At 45.0% G+C, this 23,811-nt stretch overlaps 1 protein-coding gene across 1 annotated transcript in view; it reads left to right on the forward strand.

The window, feature by feature from the left end:
- Positions 1-7,604: 7,604 nt before the first annotated feature.
- LOC106576007 (mucin-2) overlaps positions 7,605-23,811 on the forward strand; it is a 43,782-nt gene continuing 27,575 nt past the window's right edge. The window contains exons 1-9 of the mRNA XM_045698637.1: positions 7,605-7,707; positions 7,884-7,928; positions 16,871-17,099; positions 17,784-17,913; positions 18,065-18,128; positions 20,534-20,616; positions 21,097-21,280; positions 21,432-21,557; positions 21,792-21,912. Coding sequence (XP_045554593.1) covers positions 7,656-7,707; positions 7,884-7,928; positions 16,871-17,099; positions 17,784-17,913; positions 18,065-18,128; positions 20,534-20,616; positions 21,097-21,280; positions 21,432-21,557; positions 21,792-21,912 — 1,034 coding nt within the window. The 5' untranslated portion in view covers positions 7,605-7,655. The remainder of the gene's footprint in view (positions 7,708-7,883; positions 7,929-16,870; positions 17,100-17,783; positions 17,914-18,064; positions 18,129-20,533; positions 20,617-21,096; positions 21,281-21,431; positions 21,558-21,791; positions 21,913-23,811) is intronic.

Here is a 23,811-nt window from a genome sequence, read left to right on the forward strand (position 1 = left end):
CACTACATAGAAAAAACATAGCAATACAAAAACATAGAACCATACCCAAAAACCCTGATAACACAAAACAAACACACCCTTGCCACGCCCTGACCAAACTACAATAACAAATAACCCCTTATACTGGTCAGGACGTGACAGTACCCCCCCCCAAAAAAAAATCCCAAAACTACAGGGGAGGGAAGGGAGGGTGGCCACCGTCACCGACGGTTCTAGTGCAACACCCCCCCTCCCCAATCCTCCTACCACGGAGGTGGCTCAGGCTTCGGCCTTAGTCCCCAACCTAACCTGTCCACCCCCGCTGAAGGCTCAGGGCTAAGGCGCTTCGCTGGAGTCCTCGGGCTGATGCGCGTCGCTGGAGACCTCGGGCTGATGCAAGTCGCTGGCTGCGCCGGTTCCGGACTGAAGGGCGACTCTGGCTGCGCCGGTTCCGGACTGAAGGGCGACTCTGGCTGCGCCGGTTCCGGACTGAAGGGCGACTCTGGCTGCGCCGGTTGCGGACTAAAGGGCGAATCTGACTGCGCTGGTTCCGGACTGAAGGGCGACTCTGGCTGCGCCGGCTCTGGACTGAAGGGCTGTCTCTGTCGGCTCCAGACTGAAGGGCCGTCTCTATCGGCTCCGGACTGAAGGGCCGTCTCTGTCGGCTCCGGACTAAAGGGCCGTCTCTGTCGGCTCCGGACTGAAGGGCGACTCTGGCTGCGCCGGTTCCGGACTGAAGGGCGACTCTGGCTGCGCCGGTTCCGGACTGAAGGGCCGTCTCTGTCGGCTCCGGACTGAAGGGCCGACTCTGGCTGCGCCGGTTCCGGACTGAAGGGCGATTCTGGCTGCGCCGGTTCCGGACTGAAGGGCGACTCTGGCTGCGCCGGTTCCGGACTGAAGGGCCGTCTCTATCGGCTCCGGACTGAAGGGCCGTCTCTGTCGGCTCCGGACTGAAGGGCCGTCTCTGTCGGCTCCGGACTGAAGGGCCGTCTCTGTCGGCTCCGGACTGAAGGGCCGTCTCTGTCGGCTCCGGACTGAAGGGCCGTCTCTGTCGGCTCCGGACTGAAGGGCGACTCTGGCTGCGCCGGTTCCGGACTGAAGGGCGACTCTGGCTGCGCCGGTTCCGGACTGAAGGGCCGTCTCTGTCGGCTCCGGACTGAAGGGCCGTCTCTGTCGGCTCCGGACTGAAGGGCCGACTCTGGCTGCGCCCGGTTCCGGACTGAAGGGCGATTCTGGCTGCGCCGGTTCCGGACTGAAGGGCGACTCTGGCTGCGCCGGTTCCGGACTGAAGGGCCGTCTCTATCGGCTCCGGACTGAAGGGCCGTCTCTGTCGGCTCCGGACTGAAGGGCCGTCTCTGTCGGCTCCGGACTGAAGGGCCGTCTCTGTCGGCTCCGGACTGAAGGGCCGACTCTGGCTGCGCCGGTTCCGGACTGAAGGGCGATTCTGGCTGCGCCGGTTCCGGACTGAAGGGCGACTCTGGCTGCGCCGGTTCCGGACTGAAGGGCCGTCTCTATCGGCTCCGGACTGAAGGGCCGTCTCTGTCGGCTCCAGACTGAAGGGCCGTCTCTGTCGGCTCTGGACTGAAGGGCGACTCTGGCTGCGCCGGTTACGGACTGAAGGGCGACTCTGGCTGCGCCGGTTCCGGACTGAAGGGCGACTCTGGCTGCGCCGGTTCCGGACTGAAGGGCCGTCTCTGTCGGCTCCAGACTGAAGGGCCGTCTCTGTCGGCTCCGGACTGAAGGGCCGACTCTGGCTGCGCCGGTTCAGGACTGAAGGGCGATTCTGGCTGCGCCGGTTCCGGACTGAAGGGCGACACTGGCTGCGCCGGTTCCAGACTGAAGGGCCGTCTCTATCGGCTCCGGACTGAAGGACCGTCTCTGTCGGCTCCGGACTGAAGGACCGTCTCTGTCGGCTCCGGACTGAAGGGCCGTCTCTGTCGGCTCCGGACTGAAGGGCCGTCTCTGTCGGCTCCGGACTGAAGGGCGACTCTGGCTGCGCCGGTTCAGGACTGAAGGGCGATTCTGGCTGCGCCGGTTCCAGACTGAAGGGCGACTCTGGCTGCGCCGGTTCCGGACTGAAGGGCCGTCTCTATCGGCTCCGGACTGAAGGAACGTTTCTGTCGGCCCCGTGTTGAAGGGCCGTATCTGTCGGCTCCGGACTGAAGGGCCATCTCTGACGGCTCCGGACTGTGGGCCGTCTTTGCAGGCTCCGGACTGTAGGACGTCGCCGGATGCACTGGACGGGGAACTGTCGCCGGAAGCTCTAGACGGGGCACTGTCGCCGGAAGCTCTAGACGGGGCACTGACGCCGGAAGCTCTAGACGGGGCACTGACGCCGGAAGCTCTAGACGGGGCACTGTCGCCAGAAGCTCTGGACGGGGTACTGTCGTCGGAAGCTCTGGATGGGGTACTGTCATTGGAAGCTCTGGACTGGAGCGGGGCACTGAAGGCCTGATGCATGGGGCTGGCTTATGAGGCGCCAGACTATTTTCCCGCACCACAGGGCTAGTGCGAGGAGCAGGAGCAGGACGAACTGGACTGGGCTGATGCACTGGAGGCCTGGTGCGTGGGGCTGGTACTGGAGGTACCAGACTGGAGACACACACCCCAAGGCTAGTGCGAGGAGCAGGAACAGGACGTACTGGACTGGGCTGACGCACTGGAGGCCTGGTGTGTGGTGCTGGCTTTGGAGGCGCCAGACTGGAGACATGCACCTCAGGGCTAGTGCGGGGAGCGGGAACAGGATACACTGGGCCGTGGAGGCACACCGGCGGTCTCGAGCACAAGACTGGCACCACCAGTACGCTGGCACCGAGCAAACCGGCCTGTGGATGCTCGGCCTCGACGCCGTGCGCATCACCCCATAGCACAGGGCCTGACCAGTACCACGCTGCCTGCGGTAAGCATGGGGAGTTGGCTTAGGGCTCAACCCTGGCCCAGCCAAACTACCCGTGTGCCCCCCCAAAATGTTTTTGGGGCTGCCTCTCAGGCTTCCATGCCAGCCGTGTTACAGCATAACACTCCCGGTCCTCTCCAGCCTTCCTCCATGGTCCCTCTCCGGCTAGGATCTCCTCCCAAGTCCACGACTCCAGATAGCTCCTCTCCAGCTCCTTACCCCGCTGCTTGGTCCGTTTTTGGTGGGAAGTTCTGTCACGACCGTCGTAGTGAGTAGACCAAAATGCAGCGGGTACGTGAATGCTCATATTTACAACACTACACAAAACAAGAAAACGAAAAAACGAACGACAGCTAAACAGTTCTGCAGGCTAACCATAGCAGTGCAAAAACAACTTCCCACAAAAGACAGGTGGAAAAAAGGGCTACCTAAGTATGGCTCCCAATCAGCAACAATGATGTACAGCTGTTCCTGATTGAGAGCCATATCAACGTAGAAAAATAATCCGGGTAAAACAATAACCCGTCGCACACCGATACAGAAACAACACGTACATAACAAACAAACAATCACCGACAGAGAAATGAGTGGAAACAGAGGGTTAAATACACAACATATAATTACTGGGATATGAAACAGGTGTGTAAAGAGACCAGACAAAACCAATGGAAAATGAAAAACTGATCAATGGTGGCTAGAAGGCCGGTGACGTCGACCACCGAACACCACCCGAACAAGGAGGGGCATCAACTTCAGTAGAAGTCGTGACAGATGTATTTGGATAATATTCATACAGTTAGAGCAATGAAGAGCTAATCTGGCAGCCCTGTTTTGAGCCATTTGGAGCTTTTTTATCTTTCTTTGCTGCAGATGACCATATAAACGGACAGTACTCTAAGTGTGATAGGTCCAGGGATTGAATCACCTGATTCAGTGTGCTAGATGTTACATACTCTGAACATTTTCTTGTAACAGTAATTCCCTTACCCATCTCAATATCAATATTATCTATGTGTTCTGACCATGATAAAGCTGCTTCCAACATGATGCCTTGTAGTTTTTTTTTTTTCACTTACTCTACATGTGTTCTATTCATCAACACATTCAACTGGGGATCATCAGCAAGCATATATCTTGAACCAAATACAAAACATTTCGTTTTAGAAATGTTCAACACCAATTTGTTCATATCAACCCACTCAGACACCATTCTTAGTTCACTGCTCAGTTCATCTGTTAGCTCATTACATTCTGATGCTGCACTATACATTGTAGAGTCCTCAGCATACATGACCACTCTTGCTTTGCTCATTAAAGAAGGTAAATCATTAGTAAAGATAGAGTAGGGAAGTGGGCCTAGGCAACTTCCTTGAGGACCACCATAGTCCATATCTTTACTGTTTGAAAAGCTACCATTAAAGAACACTTCTTGCCTTCTCCTGGATAGATAGCTTTCTATCCAGGATAGAGCTGCAGACTTAAAACCATAACATTTGAGTTTACCTAGAAACAGTGCATGATCAATTACATCAAAAGCAGCACTGAAATCTAGCAACACTGCACCAACTAACTTTCTGTCATTCATACTCTTTAACCAATCATCTGTCATTTGTGCTAAGGCCGTACTTGTAGAATAGCCTTCTTTGTATGCATGCTGGAAACAAGTTATCAGACCATTACATGAGAAATAATCCTTGATTTGTACAGATACAATTTTTTCCAATAATTTACTTAAAACCTGTTGGGGCTAGGGGGCAGTATTTCCACGGCCGGATAAAAAACGTACCCGATTTAAACAGGTTACTACTCTTGCCCAGATTCGAGAATATGCATATAATTAGTAGATTTGGATAGAAAACACTCTAAAGTTTCTAAAACTGTTTGAATGGTGTCTGTGAGTATAACAGAACTCATATGGCAGGCCAAAACCTGAGAAGATTCCATACAGGAAGTGCCCTGTCTGACAATTTGTTGTCATTCTGTTGCATCTCTATCGAAAATACAGCATCTGTGCTGTAATGTGACATTTTCTAAGGCTTCCATTGGCTCTCTAAAGCTGCCAGAAAGTGGAATAGGGTGTCTGCTGTCTCTGGGCGAAGAACAGCAGGAGAGTTTGTGAGTGGTCAGCCTGGGGACAGTGAGACTGAGATGCGCATTCACGAGAATTCTCCATTTTTTTCTTTCAGCCTTTGAATGAATACAATGTTGCCCGGTTGGAATATTATTGCTATTTTACGAGAAAAAATATAGATTAAAATTAAAATAGATTTTAAACAACGTTTGACATGCTTCTAAGTACGGTAATGGAATATTTTGACATTTTTTGTCACGAAATGCACTCGCGCGTCACCCTTCGGATAGTGACCTGAACACACGAACAAAACGGAGCTATTTGAATATAACTATGGATTATTTGGAACCAAAACAACATTTGTTGTTGAAGTAGAAGTCCTGGGAGTGCATTCTGATGAAGAACAGCAAAGGTAATCCAATTTTTCTAATAGTAATTCTGAGTTTAGTGAGCCCCAAACTTGGTGGGTGTCAAATTAGCTAGCCGTGATGGCTGAGCTATGTACTCAGAATATTGCAAAATTTGCTTCGCCGAAATGCTATTTTAAAATCTGACACCGCGATTGCATAAAGGAGTTCTGTATCTATAATTCTTAAAATAATTGTTATGTTTTTTGTGAACGTTTATCATGAGTAATTTAGTAAATTCACCGAAAATTTTCGGTGGGTATGCTAGTTCTGAACATCACATGCTAATGTAAAAAGCTGTTTTTTGATATAAATATGAACTTGATTGAACAAAACATGCATGTATTGTATAACATAATGTCCTAGGAGTGTCATCTGATGAAGATCATCAAAGGTTAGTGCTGCATTTAGCTGTGGTTTTGGTTTTTGTGACATATATGCTTGCTTTGAAAATGGCTGTGTGATTATTTTTGGCAGGGTACTCTCCTGGCATAATATAATGTTTTGCTTTCGCTGTAAAGCCTTTTTGAAATCGGACAATGTGGTTAGATTAACGAGAGTCTTGTCTTTAAAATGGTGTAAAATAGTCATATGTTTGAGAAATTGAAGTTACAGCATTTTTGAGGTATTTGTATTTCGCGCCACGCGATTCCACTGGCTATTGACTAGGTGGGAAGATTTCCCACATATCCTAGCAAGCGTCCCACCTCACCCAGGGAGGTTAACACAGGCAGCAAGCCTATAGGACGACTATTAGGACCAGTGAATGCAGATTATTTTCTCATTAGGTAGTGGCATAACCTTTGACTCTTTCCAGACTTCTGGCACTCCCCAGACATCAAGCACTTATTAAAAATATGAGAGATTGGGGTAGATATTGGTTAGCTGTAACTCTAAGCAATTTGGCGTCAAGATTATCTGTACCAGGTGACTTGTCATCCGAAAGAGACAACAGCATCCTTTCTACCTCTTACCTTTCTACTTGGTGAAATTCGAACATGCATTGCCTCTCCTTCATGATACAATCTTTTATAAGGGTATGTGACATGCGCTATCAGTTGGAACCATAGCATTCCTCAACTTGTTCACTTTAAAACAGTTACAGAGTTTAATGACTGTGATAGGAGAAAACTTAGGATGGATAATCCACATTGTAGTTACTCCACAATACTAACCTAATTGACAGATTGTAAAAATGGGAGACTGTACAGAAGAAAATATTCCAAAACTGTCACGTCCTCACCATAGTAAGCTGTTATTTTCTATGGTAGAGTAGGTCAGGGCGTGACAGGGGGGGTTTCTAGCTTAGTTTTTCTATGTTGTTATGTTCTAGTTTTGTATTTCTATGTTGGGTTGTTCTAGTTTTGTATTTTTATGTTGGGCTGTGTTTGGGATGATCTCCAATTAGAGGCAGCTGGTCATCATTGTCTCTAATTGGAGGTCATATTTAAGTTGGTGTTTGTCCCACCTGAGTTTGTGGGAGATTAATTTTGAGTAGTGTATGTTTCACCTCTGCGTCACGGTTTGTTGTTTTTTGTCATTAAGTTTATTTATGTATTGCATAGTTTCACAGTATAAAAAAAACAAGAAATGTACTAAGATGTACTATTGTAAAGTGTTTGTTCCACTGGATATCATAAGGTGAATGCACCACTTTGCAAGTCGCTCTGGATAAGAGCGTGTGCTAAATGACGTAAATGTAAATGTATAAATAAAATTCCTATGACAACCATGACAAAAACATGCATCCTGTTTGCAACAAGGCACTAAAGTTATAATATAAAATATAAAATATTACATTCAATTTCAATACCATAATAGAAATTCAAAATTATGGAATTCAAATACAATTTATGTTGGCAATGAAATCGCTCCATATGTTCAGCTGGAGGACACAACGTTGTGCAACGTTCAGATAGAAATACAGCATGTAGAACAAACACCCCTCTCTGGCATGTAGAATAAGGAATTGTATCAGCTCTATTCATGAAAGTTCAACAATGTTAATTTACCGAACATGGCCCTGATAATGGATTGAATGTCATTAGTTAAAAATTCCTCAGAGAAACCAAAGATTAAACATTCAACTCATTCCCCCACCGAGTCCCAATAGAGTTAATAGCAATCACTTTCCAGTTAAAACTTTTCTTGCATATCGGTTTATTTCCTGGTCTTATTCAAAGCAGGTGGGTCAGAGAAGGGTATAAAAGACCAGAGATAAGGGCAGTTCAGTGAATTGTCCTGTGGTTCTGTCAGACTGTCTCGCTCTCTGTCTCTTGTTAAGACTGGTGAGCTAGGGAGCATGGTTCCTCCATGGTGGACTCTGGTAGCTGTCTTACTTTCTCTTATCTCAGGTACAGTAGGTGTCTTTGAAACTTGACTGTGATAATTTTTTAATGCATTTTTATCCGGATTAACTGCTTGTCCTCACTGAAAACGTATATATGGTAAAAATGAGTTATTACTGTACAGAATTGTACTCCAGTTTGCGTATGGATGGGCTGGCATATTAATATTTTGTTATTTCTAGTTCTAGGCCCAGTTGGTTCTGTTTCAACCTCTGATACCCATCAAAGTAAGTAAAGTACCTTTCTCTAAATTACATATACATAGAAGGCCAGTTTCTCAGACACAGATCAAGCCTAGTTCTGGACTATAAAGCTCTTTCATTGGAGAATCTCCATTGAGAGTGATTTTTAGTCCTGTACCAGACTTAATCCGTGTCTGGGAAACCGGCCCATAAAGGGCAACTCCGACACTTTTCAACCTCATATTCATAAACTCCAGCACCAAACCAGTCTACATATGTGAAAACGATAAGTTTCTATGATCTGTGGTTAAAAAGATACTGTAAGAAGAAAGTTCCTAAAAAAATGCTTCACAGGGTAGAATTACAAGTAAGAAAAAAAAAACCTGCATGGTATTTTCTTGCTCCCCACATCCTCATGAATTTCATAGTGCTTGAAACTTTAGATTGCTCATACTGAAAAATAATATATAGACATATTTTTTAACAATCTGTATGTAAATGTATTTAATTATACATATGTAAATTATAGATATCTAAATATATGTTTAAGCTTTATATTTACATATATTTAAATGTACATAAATATATTGACATATTACAAAATTGGCAATTTTTATGTATTTCTGCATGTATATTTATATATTTAAATACGCGGTGTGGAAATACATTTTGACAGCATGCTGTGGTAGCTAGTAAAATATATTCCAAAAAATATTTCAGAAATATATGTTGCCATGTTGCCATGTAATTAAATTAATGGAAAATGTAGCTTTTTAACTTACATACCATAGCTAGGCTACATTAAAATACAATTCATAAAACTACAAAGTTCAGCACAAAATGGACAAGCTGTCAAGGGTGTGTACGGGAGGCGAAGTCAGGTGTAGGAGAGCAGAGTGTAGTGAACAGGCACACTTTAATTCCGTTCCAAAAATGACAGCACATAAAAACAATAACATGCCAAAAACACGGAACATAGCAAATGTAAAGCGCCGGACAATAATCCACATAACAAACAAACAATTACACACAAAGACAATGGAGGGGAACAGAGGACTAAATACATGCAGTAATTATGGAATGAAAACCAGGTGTGTAATGGAACAAGACAAAACCATCGCCGAACGCCGAATGCCGCCCAAACAAGGAGAGGAGCCGACTTCGGTGAAAGTCGTGACACAAGGAGTGCTTTCAATAATCATATTTTTTTTGCTCAAATAACTTGTTGTATTGTCACTGGAAGCTCGCATCTGAAATATAAAATATAATGTACAAAATACCTCTGTGCACATAACATCTGTATTTGAAAATGATGTATTTTAACGTAAAATGTATACTTACAATGCAGATTCCTTCACCTCCAGTGTTCATTTTCCGACTGGCAAGTTGACAGTTACCCTGTGGAGAATGAAGAGACAGAGTCAGAGAAACAATTGCACACAAGATTAAGAATAAATAAGGGGTTAATTGTCATGAACATATTTTAATTTCACTCGGAACTAGCTCGATAAATGATAAAAAAGACTACTTACATTGACTGGGGTCTGTCCATAGGCAGCTGAGGTGCCAGACCAGAACAATCCACTGCAGGAGGGAACGTTTTGATACTTTTTTGCTAGAAATAATCTAGCTAGCTAGCTAGACAGTTCTATCAGAGACACCCAACCCTCACTAAAGCTAGCTAGGTTAGCTAGCTACAGTGGTTCTTCCTTTAAAAGTTACGTACTGTAGCACAGCTTGCGGGGTGCCAGAGAAATCTATTGCACGTTATTTAAGTGTCAGCCATTGTTGCCAGAATGACGCAATTTACCATAGTCTGCCACCATCTACCACAAACGGTCGTGGCATAAGCTCAAAACCTTTAAATAAAGAACCACTGTAGCAAGCAACACATTGCTTGGCTAGCCAAGATTATTTAACAATAGCTTTGGAAACACATTTTTTTCATTTTTTTTTTCATCTTTATTTAACCAGGTAGGCAAGTTGAGAACAAGTTCTCATTTACAATTACGACCTGGCCAAGGTAAAGCAAAGCAGTTCGACACATAAAACAACACAGAGTTACACATGGAGTAAAACAAACATACAGTCAATAATACAGTAGAAAAATTAGTCTATATACAATGTGAGCAAATGAGGTGAGATAAGGGAGGTAAAGGCAGAAAAGGCCATGGTGGCAAAGTAAATATACTGCTCAAAAAAATAAAGGGAACACTTAAACAACACAATGTAACTCCAAGTCAATCACACTTCTGTGAAATCAAACTGTCCACTTAGGAAGCAACACTGATTGACAATAAATTTCACATGCTGTTGTGCAAATGGAATAGACAACAGGTGGAAATTATAGGCAACAAGCAAGACACCCCCAATAAAGGAGTGGTTCTGCAGGTAGTAACCACAGACCACTTCTCAGTTCCTATGCTTCCTGGCTGATGTTTTGGTCACTTTTGAATGCTGGCGGTGCTTTCACTCTAGTGGTAGCATGAGACGGAGTCTACAACCCACACAAGTGGCTCAGGTAGTGCAGCTCATCCAGGATGGCACATCAATGCGAGCTGTGGCAAGAAGGTTTGCTGTATCTGTCAGCGTAGTGTCCAGAGTATGGAGGCGCTACCAGAAGACAGGCCAGTACATCAGGAGACGTGGAGGAGGCCGTAGGAGGGCAACAACCCAGTAGCAGGACCGCTACCTCCGCCTTTGTGCAAGGAGGAGCAGGAGGAGCACTACCAGAGCCCTGCAAAATGACCTCCAGCAGGCCACAAATGTGCATGTGTCTGCTCAAACAGTCAGAAACAGACTCCATGAGGGTGGTATGAGGGCCCGACGTCCACAGGTGGGGGTTGTGCTTACAGCCCAACACCGTGCAGGACGTTTGGCATTTGCCAGAGAACACCAAGATTGGCAAATTCGCCACTGGCGCCCTGTGCTCTTCACAGATGAAAGCAGGTTCACACTGAGCACATGTGACAGACGTGACAGTCTGGAGACGCCGTGGAGAACGTTCTGCTGCCTGCAACATCCTCCAGCATGACCGGTTTGGCGGTGGGTCAGTCATGGTGTAGGGTGGCATTTCTTTGGGGGGCCGCACAGCCCTCCATGTGCTCGCCAGAGGTAGCCTGACTGCCATTAGGTACCGAGAGGAGATCCTCAGACCCCTTGTGAGACCATATGCTGGTGCGGTTGGCCCTGGGTTCCTCCTAATGCAAGATAATGCTAGACCTCATGTGGCTGGAGTGTGTCAGCAGTTCCTGCAAGAGGAAGGCATTGATGCTATGGACTGGCCCGCCCATTCCCCAGACCTGAATCCAATTGAGCACATCTGGGTCATCATGTCTCGCTCCATCCACCAACGCCACGTTTCACCACAGACTGTCCAGGAGTTGGCGGATGCTTTAGTCCAGGTCTGGGAGGAGATCCCCCAGGAGACCATCCGCCACCTCATCAGGAGCATGCCCAGGCATTGTAGGGAGGTCATACAGGCACGTGGAAGCCACACACACTACTGAGCCTCATTTTGACTTGTTTTAAGGACATTACATCAAAGTTGGATCAGCCTGTAGTGTGGTTTTCCACTTTAATTTTGAGTGTGACTCCAAATCCAGACCTCCATGGGTTGATAAATTGGATTTCCATTGATTCTTTTTGTGTGATTTTGTTGTCAGCACATTCAACTATGTAAAGAAAAAAGTATTTAATAAGATTATTTCTTTCATTCAGATCTAGGATGTGTTGTTTAAGTGTTCCCTTTATTTTTTTGAGCAGTGTACAATATAGCAAGTAAAACACTGGAATGGTAGATTTGTAGTGGAAGAAAGTGCAAAGTGGAAATAGAAATAATGGGGTGCAAAGGAGCAAAATAAATAAATAAATACAGTAGGGGAAGAGGTAGTTGTTTAGGCTTAATTATAGATGGGCTATGTACAGGTGCAGTGATCTGTGAACTGCTCTGACAGCTGATGCTTAAAGCTAGTGAGGGAGATAAGTGTTTCCAGTTTCAGAGATTTTTGTAGTTCGTTCCAGTCATTGGCCGCAGAGAACTGGAAGGAGAGACGGCCAAAGGAGGAATTGGCTTTGGGGGTGACCAGAGAGATATACCTGCTGTAGCGCGTGCTACAGGTGGGTGCTGCTATGGTGACCAGTGAGCTGAGATAACACTCTGAAGTTTCTAAAACTGTTTGAATGATGTCTGTGAGTATAACAGAACTCATATGGCAGGCAAAATCCTGAGAAAAATCCAACCAGGAAGTGGGAAATCTGAGGGTTGTAGTTTTTAAGTGATTGCCTATCCAAACTACAGTGTCTGTGGGGTCATTTTGCACTTCCTAAGGCTTCCACTAGATGTCAATAGTCTGTAGAACCTTGTTTCATGCTTCTACTGTTACTGGGGAGAGAATAAGAGACCATTCAACCAGTGGACTGCCTGAGGACAATGAGTTATTTACTGCGCAAGTACTCAGGTGTGCCGTTCCTTCTTTTTCCTCTGTAATGAATACACTATTGTCCGGTTGGAATATTATCAAATATTTATGTTAAAAAGACCCTAAGGATTGATTGTAAACATCGTTTGACATGTTTCTACGAACGGTAATGGAACATTTAGACTTTTCGTCTCTGGTTTTTGTGCTCGCGCAGTTTGCCTTTGGATAGTGATCTGAACGTGGGAACAAAAGGAGGTATTTGGACATAAATATGGAGTTTATCGAACAAAACAAACATTTCTTGCGGAAGTGGGAGTCCTGTGAGTGCATTCCGATGAAGATCAGCAAAGGGTATGTGAAGATTTATAACACTATTTCTGAGTTTTGTTGACTCCAGAACTTGACGGGTAACTGTATAGCTTGCTTTGATGGCTGAGCTCTGTACTCAGAATATTGAACAATGTGCTTTCGCCGTAAAGCTATTTTGAAATCTGACAAAGCGGTTGCATTAAGGAGAAGTGTATCTATAATTCTTTCAATAACTGTTGTAAAGTTTATCAACGTTTATGCTGAGTATTTTTGTAAATTGAGGTGCTCATTCACCGCAAGTTTTGGAGGCAATACATTTTCTGAACATCGCATGCCAATGTAAAATGGGGTTTTTGGATATAAATATGAACTTTATCGAACAAAACATACATGTATTGTGTAACATTGAGTCCTGGGAGTGTCATCTGATGAAGATCGTCAAAGGTTAGTGATTCATTTTAGCTGTATTTCTGTTTTTCTTGTCAAGTTGATGTCCTAACATAATCTAATGTTGTGCTTTCGCTGTAAAGCCTTTTTGAAATCGGACAATGTGGTTGGATTAACGAGAAGTTTATCTTTAAAATGGTGTAAAATTGTTGATTGTTTGACAAAATTGAATTATGAGATTTTTGTTGTTTTGTATTTTGCGCCCTGCTATTCCATTGGCTGTTGGCGAGGGGTCCCGCTGGCGGAACGGGGTTCCGCTAGCGGAACGTCTGTCCATAACAGGTTTTAAGCATGTCCCAGTTTAGGTCACCTAGCAGCACGAGCTCTGAAGATAGATGGGGGGCAATCAGTTTACATATGGTGTCCAGAGCACAGCTGGGGGCAGAGGGTAGTCTATAGCAGGCGGCAACGGTGAGAGACTTGATTTTAGAGAGGTGGATTTTTATAAGTAGAAGTTAAAATTGTTTGGGTACAGACCTGGATAGTAGGACAGAACTCTGCAGGCTATCTCTGCAGTAGATTGCAACACCGGTCCTCTTTGGCCGTTCTATCTTGTCTGAAAATGTTGTAGTTAGGGATGAAGATTTGAGAGTTTTTGGTGGTCTTCCTAAGCCAGGATTCAGACACGGCTAGGACATCCGGGTTGGCAGAGTGTGCTAAAGCAGTGAATAAAACAAACTTAGGGAGGAGGCTTCTAATGGTAACATGCATGAAACCAAGGCTATTACGGTTACAGAAGTCATCAAAAGAGAGCACCTGGGGAATAGGAGTGGAGCTAGGCACTGCAGGGATTCACCTCTACATCACCAGAGGAACAGAGGAGGAGTAGGATAAGGGTACGTCTATGACGTCCGGAATAGAGAGTAAAAGGAGCAGGTTTCTGGGGGCGATAAAATAGCTTCATGGTATAATGTACAGACAAAGGTATGGTAGGATGTGAATACAGTGGAGGTAAACCTAGGCATTGAGTGATGATGAGAGAGATATTGTCTCTAGAAACATCATTGAAACCAGGTGATGTCATAGCATGTGTGGGTGGTGGAACTCAAAGCTTGGATAAGGTATAACGAGCAGGGCTAGAGGATCTACAATGAAATAAGCCAATAAACACTAACCAGAACAGCAATGGACAAGGCATATTGACATTAAGGAGAGGCATGCTTAGCTGAGTGATCATAAGGGTCCAGTGAGATTCAGACAGCTAGCTGGGCCATAGGTAGCAAGCTGGCAGAAGATGGAGGGAGCTCTGTTTTTATTCACCTCGTGCGTTTCCGTCTGTAGATTAGTGGGGTTCCGTGTGGTAGAGGGGACCAATCCAATTGGCAAAAATACACTGCTCAAAAAAATAAAGGGAACACTTAAACAACACATCCTAGATCTGAATGAAAGAAATAATCTTATTAAATACTTTTTTCTTTACATAGTTCAATGTGCTGACAACAAAATCACACAAAAAGAATCAATGGAAATCCAATGTATCAACCCATGGAGGTTTGGATTTGGAGTCACACTCAAAATGAAAGTGGAAAACCACACTACAGGCTGATCCAACTTTGATGTAATGTCCTTAAAACAAGTCAAAATGAGGCTCAGTAGTGTGTGTGGCCTCCACGTGCCTGTATGACCTCCCTACAACGCCTGGGCATGCTCCTGATGAGGTGGCGGATGGTCTCCTGAGGGATCTCCTCCAAGACCTGGACTAAAGAATCCGCCAAGTCCTGGACAGTCTGTGGTACAACGTGGCGTTGGTGGAGGGAGCGAGACATGATGTCCCAGATGTGCTCAATTGGATTCAGGTCTGGGGAACGGGCGGGCCAGTCCATAGCATCAATGCCTTCCTCTTGCAGGAACTACTGACACACTCCAGCCACATGAGGTCTAGTATTGTCTTGCATTAGGTGGAACCCAGGGCCAACCGCACCAGCATATGGTCTCACAAGGGGTCTGAGGATCTCATCTCGGTACCTAATGGCAGTCAGGCTACCTCTGGCGAGCACATGGAGGGCTGTGCGGCCCCCCAAAGAAATGCCACCCCACACCATGACTGACCCACCACCAAACCGGTCATGCTGGAGGATGTTGCAGGCAGCAGAACGTTCTCCACGGCGTCTCCAGACTCTGTCACGTCTGTCACGTGCTCAGTGTTAACCTGCTTTCATCTGTGAAGAGCACAGGGCACCAGTGGCGAATTTGCCAATCTTGGTGTTCTCTGGCAAATGCCAAACGTCCTGCACGGTGTTGGGCTGTAAGCACAACCCCCACCTGTGGACGTCGGGCCCTCATACCACCCTCATGGAGTCTTTCTGACCGTTTGAGCAGACACATGCACATTTGTGGCCTGTTGGAGGTCATTTTGCAGGGCTCTGGCAGTGCTTCTCCTGCTCCTCCTTGCACAAAGGCGGGGGTAGCGGTCCTGCTGCTGGGTTGTTGCCCTCCTACGGCCTCCTCCACGTCTCCTGATGTACTGGCCTGTCTCCTGGTAGCGCCTCCATGCTCTGGCCACTACGCTGACAGACACAGCAAACCTTCTTGCTACAGCTCGCATTGATGTGCCATCCTGGATGAGCTGCACTACCTGAGCCACTTGTGTGGGTTGTAGACTCCGTCTCATGCTACCACTAGAGTGAAAGCACCGCCAGCATTCAAAAGTGACCAAAACATCAGCCAGGAAGCATAGGAACTGAGAAGTGGTCTATGGTCACCACCTGCTGAACCATTCCTTTATTGGGGGTGTCTTGCTTATTGCCTATAATTTCCACCTGTTGTCTATTCCATTTGCACAACAGCATGTGAAATGTATTGTCAATCAGTGTTGCTTCCTAAGTGGACAGTTTGATTTCACAGAAGTGTGATTGACTTGGAGTTACATTGTGTTGTTTAAGTGTTCCCTTTATTTTTTTGAGCAGTATAGTTATAGTGGCCCAAGAAAATTGTCCGATAGACCTATTCACATAGCAGCCGATAAGACAGCTAACGATTAGCGGGCCGCAGATGGGAGTTCAGGTTACATCGCGACGGAGGGGCCAGTTGGATAACTCCCTCGGGCAGATAACGTCGGTAGTCCAGTCGTGAAGGCCCGTTGGGGCTCCGCATCGGCAGTAAAACGGGTCCGGATAGGTGATTGTAGCCCAGGAGTGGCTGATGGAACTCTTCAGCTGGCTAGCTCCGGAATAATTGATGTTTGCTCTGGGACCGACGTTAGCCAATAGTCACTTGGATTGCAGCTAGCTAGCTGCAAGATCCAGGTGTAAATGTCCAGAGCGTGCGATAGAAATCCGGGGATATGGAGAGAAAAATAGGTTCGGTATGCTCTGGTCAGCTTTGCATTGTACAAAACTGGCGATAGCTATTCGAGCTAAGGGATAGCTGATGACCACCAACCGTGGTTAGTTGAATACTAACGCTAGCTTCTGGCTAGTTTCTGGCTGGCTTCTGTTGTGGATTTCAGATTTGAGGTGAATAATACTTTTTTTTGATTGGTGAGGCGAGTTGCAGGAGAGTGCTTTGAAGTTGAGTTTTTATGAAAAAATATATATAAAAAGATATGCGAAGAAAATAAGTAAATATATATACACACGGGACAAAACAAGACGAGGACAAAAGACGTCTGACTGCTATGCCATCTTGGAGAGAAAACTTTAAAATTCTATCTAATGCATACATAACATTAACTCTACTGAACTCTACTCAACTTAAATGTTCAACACAATTGAAAAGGATGAAAAGTGACGGAGTTTCCCTTTAAATTAAGTTTTTCTATATAGATTTATTACTGCAGCAGACTTTTGACTCTTCTGTGTTTGTTTCCAGATGTGTGTAAGACCTTCGGCAGTGGAGTCGTCCAGATGTTCAACGGAACTGTATTCTACGTCCGCTCCACCTGTCCGTTCACGCTGACACGTTTTACTCACAACCGGGTGGACTGTGACATCACCATGCGTCGAGGTGAAAACGGCCTGCTGGAATATATCGAGATCAACGTCAACAAGATCCAGACCCGGATTCTGTACAATGGAACCATCTTCGTCGAGCAGAGAATGTTTGTTTTTATTTACTCTATTTTATGCTATTTTAATAAATGGCTAAATTATGTCTAATTATTTACTCATAAAAAAACAGATAACACATAAAGGGGTAGTTGCAAAGTTCCTGAAATAGTCACTTTTCATATAAAATCATGCATAACACAGTTCAGGAGTGGGTCTTCAAGATCCAGATAAAGTTAACTGTAAAGCTGGATTCAAAACATGTTCAGTGGATGTATGTATCCTGTATTGAATGTGATTTTTAATTCAATGTTCTTAATCGTCGTCTGTGATACTGCCAATTACACTATTACTTCAAATCAAGTGATTACATTGAATAGTGAAATGTCTGTCCTTCACAGTTTTTTGACGTCTATGATTACTTGTAACTGTAATTATCTTACATAAACTGCTAGCTCTAAGAGGAAATAATGAATGGATGAATCTGGTTACCTTCAAATACACCAAGGTGATATTACTATAGTCTCTTGCGTAATGCAGTTACATACATCATTAATCTGAGAGCTCTAGCATGACCAAGTTATTAATTAGATATTTCACCAAATATTAGCTAGACTTTCCTGCCCTTTTCTTCACACCAACAAAATATACAGTCTAAAATGATCATTAACCTACTTGGCATTGAGGAAGAGGATGATGATGATTGATGACGATTGACTATGACGTGTTTGTCACAGGGTGTCCCTTCCCTACGATCACACCTATCAACATGTGTTCCAGTACGGTATCAACACCAAGCTGAGGAGTACTGTTCTACCTCTGTCTGTCATCTGGAGCAGTGTGGGCGTGGGCATCGACTCTCTCTGGGTGACTGATCCATGAACAGCTTCAAATACATTGTTGTTACCTATTATTTAATCTCTCATGCTATCCTTAACAAATTTGATAAGGTTCCTGGTGCCGAGATGACCTATTAATACATAACTGATTGACTGGTCCCTGGTCTGTCCTCTAACAGGTGAAACTGGAGCAGGAGCTAGTCCTTGGAATGACTGGACTCTGTGGACGACCAGATATACCAGGTCGATTAACTTAGAAACATATTTTTTGTACCTCTTCTAAATATATACAGTAACAGTCAAAACACCTACTCATTCAAGGGTTTTTCTTTATTTTTACTATTTTCTACATTGTAGAATAATAGTGAAGACATCAATATTATGAAATAACACATATGGAAACATGTAGTAAAAAAAAGTGTTAAACAATTCAAAATATATTTTATATTTGAGATTCTTCAAAGTAGCCACCCTTTGCCTTGATGACAGCTTTGGACACTCTCAACCAGCTTCACCTGGAATGCTTTTCCAACAGTCTTGAAGGAGTTCCCACATATGCTGATCACTTGTTGGATGCTTTTCCTTCACTCTGCGGTCCAACTCATCCCAAACCATCTCAGTTGGATTGAGGTCGGGTGATTGTGAAGAATCTAAAATCTAAAATATGTTTTGATTTGTTTATTAACACTTTTTTGGTTACTACATGATTCCATATGTGTTATTTCATGGTTTTGAAGTCTTCACTATTATTCTACAATGTAGAAAATAGTAAAAATAAATAAAACCCCTTATATATATATATATATATATATATATATATACTGCTCAAAAAAATAAAGGGAACACTTAAACAACACATCCTAGATCTGAATGAAAAAAATAATCTTATTAAATACTTTTTTCTTTACATAGTTGAATGTGCTGACAACAAAATCACACAAAAAGAATCAATGGAAATCCAATTTATCAACCCATGGAGGTCTGGATTTGGAGTCACACTCAAAATTAAAGTGGAAAACCACACTACAAGCTGATCCAACTTTGATGTAATGTCATTAAAACAAGTCAAAATGAGGCTCAGTAGTGTGTGTGGCCTCCACGTGCCTGTATGACCTCCCTACAACACCTGGGCATGCTCCTGATGAGGTGGCGGATGGTCTCCTGAGGGATCTCCTCCCAGACCTGGACTAAAGCATCCGCCAACTCCTGGACAGTCTGTGCTGCAATGTGGCGTAGGTGGATGGAGCGAGACATGATGTCCCAGATGTGCTCAATTGGATTCAGGTCTGGGGAACGGGCGGGCCAGTCCATAGCATCAATGCCTTCCTCTTGCAGGAACGGCTGACCCACTCCAGCCACATGAGGTCTAGCATTGTCTTGCATTAGGAGGAACCCAGGGCCAACCGCACCAGCATATAGTCTCACAAGGGGTCTGAGGATCTCATCTCGGTACCTAATGGCAGTCACGCTACCTCTGGCGAGCACATGGAGGGCTGTCCGGCCCCCCAAAGAAATGCCACCCCACACCATGACTGACCCACCACCAAACTGGTCATGCTGGATGATGTTGCAGGCAGCAGAACGTTCTCCACGGCGTCTCCAGACTCTGTCACGTCTGTCACGTGCTCAGTGTTAACCTGCTTTCATCTGTGAAGAGCACAGGGCACCAGTGGCGAATTTGCCAATCTTGGTGTTCTCTGGCAAATGCCAAACGTCTTGCACGGTGTTGGGCTGTAAGCACAACCCCCACCTGTGGACGTCGGGCCCTCATACCACCCTCATGGAGTCTGTTTCTGACCGTTTGAGCAGACACATGCACATTTGTGGCCTGTTGGAGGTCATTTTGCAGGGCTCTGGCAGTGCTTCTCCTGCTCCTCCTTGCACAAAGGCGGAGGTAGCGGTCCTGCTGCTGGGTTGTTGCCCTCCTACGGCCTCCTCCACGTCTCCTGATGTACTGGCCTGTCTCCTGGTAGCGCCTCCATGCTCTGGCCACTACGCTGACAGACACAGCAAACCTTCTTGCTACAGCTCGCATTGATGTGCCATCCTGGATGAGCTGCACTACCTGAGCCACTTGTGTGGGTTGTAGACTCCGTCTCATGCTACCACTAGAGTGAAAGCACCGCCAGCATTCAAAAGTGACCAAAACATCAGCCAGGAAGCATAGGAACTGAGAAGTGGTCTGTGGTCACCACCTGCAGAACCACCCCTTTATTGGGGGTGTCTTGCTAATTGGCTATAATTTCCACCTGTTGTCTATTCCATTTGCACAACAGCATGTGACATTTATTGTCAATCAGTGTTGCTTCCTAAGTGGACAGTTTGATTTCACAGAAGTGTGATTGACTTGGAGTTACATTGTGTTGTTTAAGTGTTCCCTTTATTTTTTTGAGCAGTGTATATATATATATATATATATATATATATATATACTGTATATCACGTTGTATTGTACATATGGATTGTCTAAGTAATCTGCAAAATGCAGTATGGAGAAAAATATAGTGAACAGCCTCTTGAATATAAATTGTCTGGGCGCTAACTACACTTCTTGCTGTTAGCTGTGCGCTAACTACACTTCTTGCTGTAAACTGCACTTTAACTACACTCCAGTGTACGAACTACTCTATATTTTCCTGCAAAATTAGATGACCGTCAGCGATTGATTGCAGAGAGTGTTCTTTCAGAGGACGGGTGCCAGACCATGGACTCCCTTCGCACTAAAAGCACGGTACATTTCCTGAATTATGTTCTACATCCCAAATGACATGCCAATCCCTATCTAGTGCACTTCTTTTTGATCACTATATAAGTAATAGGGTGCTATTTTGGACGTGGACCACCGTTTGAATCTGGTGGTAAAGTACTAATATCACTGCTTGGGGTCTCTGGTATTGCGTGCTTGGCCTCAAGGTTATGGCTTGGTAAATAACACTAGACTTCTTATTTGTATTGCTTTTAAATCTTTTTAATGACTTTTAATCTTATTAACACTTTGTTCTAGCTAGCTATTTGTGTAGGTAGCTATCAAGTAAAGAAATGGTAAAGAATGCATCTAAGACATAGAACCCTACCATTTTCTGGCAAGTCTTGATGATAATATTTCTATATAGATAATGCCATGTTGCTGTAACATAGGTTATACTGTTTTGAAGTCTGCACTAGTGTTTTACAGTATGATGTACTGTATGTATTATGTATTATTTAATAGGTCTGTCAGAAGTTCGTCTCCAACTACATTGAATGTCTGCAGGCTAACACAAGCAAATACATAACTCTTTGTAAAGAGAATATTTACGGATATGAAAAAGAGCATTATGTAGGATGTGCGTTCTACAAAGAAATTGCCCATCGGTGTCAGACCAGCTACGCTTGGAGGACCTTGACACACTGCCGTAAGTAAATCAGTTCAGAAAAAAAGCTGTTAGTTTATAAATATGTTATGAACAGTTATAACACATTATAATGACTATTGTTAAAGCAATTTTGTCTTTAATGTCTTTAACAAATTCTTAAAGACGTGTGTGTCTGTCTGTTTTGAAACAGCTGAGTTCAGTTGCCCAGGAGAACTACACTTTGAGGAGCAGGGTGATGCGTTTGTTCCCACCTGTTCCAACCCAGCACCTAGAACTAATGATCAGGACATCACCAGCACCTGTGTCTGCCCCCAAGGTAGGCCTTACATTGTCATCCGGAGAAACACAGTTTCAAGTGTAGTCTAAAGTGTAAAAGGTTTCTTTAAAATATTAATTGTAACTGAGCAGACAATGTCTTAGCAAGCAGATCTGCACTGCTTTTAAGATTACCGTCACATATTATGCAATCTGCCGGGAGACAATTTTAAACATTAGCTTTAGTGTTACAATCACATAAGGTTGATGAGGGTTTTAAATGGCTATGTTTCAGGTGAGGTATTGAACGATCGAGCGGAGGGCCATGACTGTGTAAGTGTGTCAGCCTGCCCATGTGTGTACGCCGGGAGGAACTATGCACCTAGGGAGGAACGCAGAACAAAATGCCAGACCTGGTGAGAGAATCAGAACTCAGGAGTCTATTTTGGACCAGAGCACTATGTGGTTTTAGTCAAAAGTATTGTACTAGAGTATGCAGTGCCTTTGGAAAGTATTCAGACCCCTTGACTTTTTGCACATTTTGTTACGTTACAGCCTTATTCTAAAATTAATTAAATAAATACAAATATTCAACAATCTACACTTAATACCCCAAAATGACAAAGTGAAAACAGGTTTTTAGAAATGTTTGCAAATGTATAAAATAAAAAAGAATTATTCAAAGTATTCAAACCCTTTGCTATGAGACTTGAAATTGAGCTCAGGTGCATCCTGTTTTGATTAATCATCCTTGAGATGTTTCTAAAACTTGATTGGAGTCCACCTGGGGTGAATTCAATTGATTGGACATCATTTGGAAAGGCACACTGTGTATATATGGTCCCACAGTTGACAGTGCATGTCAGAGCAAAAACCAAGCCATGAGGTCGAAGGAATTGTCCATAGAGCGCCGAGACAGGATTGTGTCGAGGCACAGCTCTGGGGAAGGCTACCAAAACATTTCTGCAGCATTGAAGGTCCCCTAGAACACAATGGCCTCCATAATTCTTAAATGAAAGAAGTTTGGAACCACCAACACTCTTCCTAGAGCTGGCCAAACTGAGCAATCGAGAGAGGGCCTTGGTCAGGGAGGTGACCAAGAATCTAATGGTCACTGACAGTCACGTCCTGACCCTAGTAAGATGTCATTTTCTATAGTAGAGTAGGGCACGGTGTGACAGGGTGTGTTTTGGGTTGTTCTATGTTTTCTATTTCTATGTTTAAGTTCTAGTTTGTCTATTTCTATGTTGGGATTGTTTGGGGTTGATATCTAATTGATTAGAGATCATATTTAAGTAGGGGTTTTTCTGTTCCTGTTTGTGGGTTATTATCTTTTGACTAGTGTGTTTACCTCTCTGCATCACTGTTTGTTGTTTTGTGTTTTCAAGTTATTTATGTACTGCATTCAGTTTCACGTCTAATAAATATGTGGAACTATGAATACGCTGCATTTTGGTCTGCTCCTTCGAACAACCGTGACAGAATCACTCACCATAAAAGGACCAAGCAGCGTGGAATGGAGCAGCAGGAGAAATGGACTTGGGAGGACATATTGGAGGGAAAAGGATCCTGGACGTGGGGGGAAATCCAGGCCGGAATGGATCGAATCCCATGGGAACAGGTGGAAGCAGCGAGAGCAGAGCGGCGACGAGAGGAGGCACGATACCAACGAAGAGGCAGGTGCGAGAGGCAGCCCCCAAAAAAATGATTGGGGGGGGGCACAAGGGGAGTTGGGCAGAGTCAGGGTGGAGTCCTGAGCCAGATTCCCGTGTTTACTGTGGGGAGCAAGCAACGGGGCAGGCACTGTGTTGTGCGGTGATGCGCACCGTGTCGTCAGGGCGCATTCACAGGCCGGTGCGATCTGTGCCTGCACCCTGCAGTTGTCGAGCTGAGTTGAGCATCCAGCCAGGGCGGGTTGTGCAAGCCATACGCTCCAGGCCTCCAGTGCGCATCCACAGCCCAGTAAGTCCTGTGCCTGCTCCTCGCACTCTCCCCCCAGTGCGCCTCCATAGTCCAGTACGTCCTGTGCCTGCTCCTCGCACTCTCCTTTCAGTGCGCAGCCATAACCCGGTACAGCCAGTGCCTGCTGTGAGCACTCGACCCTTAGTGCATCTCCCCAGTCCGGTGAGACCGATTCCTGCTCCTTGCACTATTCTTCCAGTGCGCAGCCATAACCCGGTACAGCCAGTACCTGCTGTGAGCACTCAGCCCTTAGTGAGCACTTGGCCTCCATAGCCCAGTACATCCTGTGCCTACTCCTCGCACTCTCCCTCCCGTGCGCCTCCATAGCCCTGCACATCCTGTGCATGCTCCAC

Source organism: Salmo salar, chromosome ssa17 (assembly GCF_905237065.1).
Source record: "Salmo salar chromosome ssa17, Ssal_v3.1, whole genome shotgun sequence".
NCBI classification, from domain to species: domain Eukaryota; kingdom Metazoa; phylum Chordata; class Actinopteri; order Salmoniformes; family Salmonidae; genus Salmo; species Salmo salar.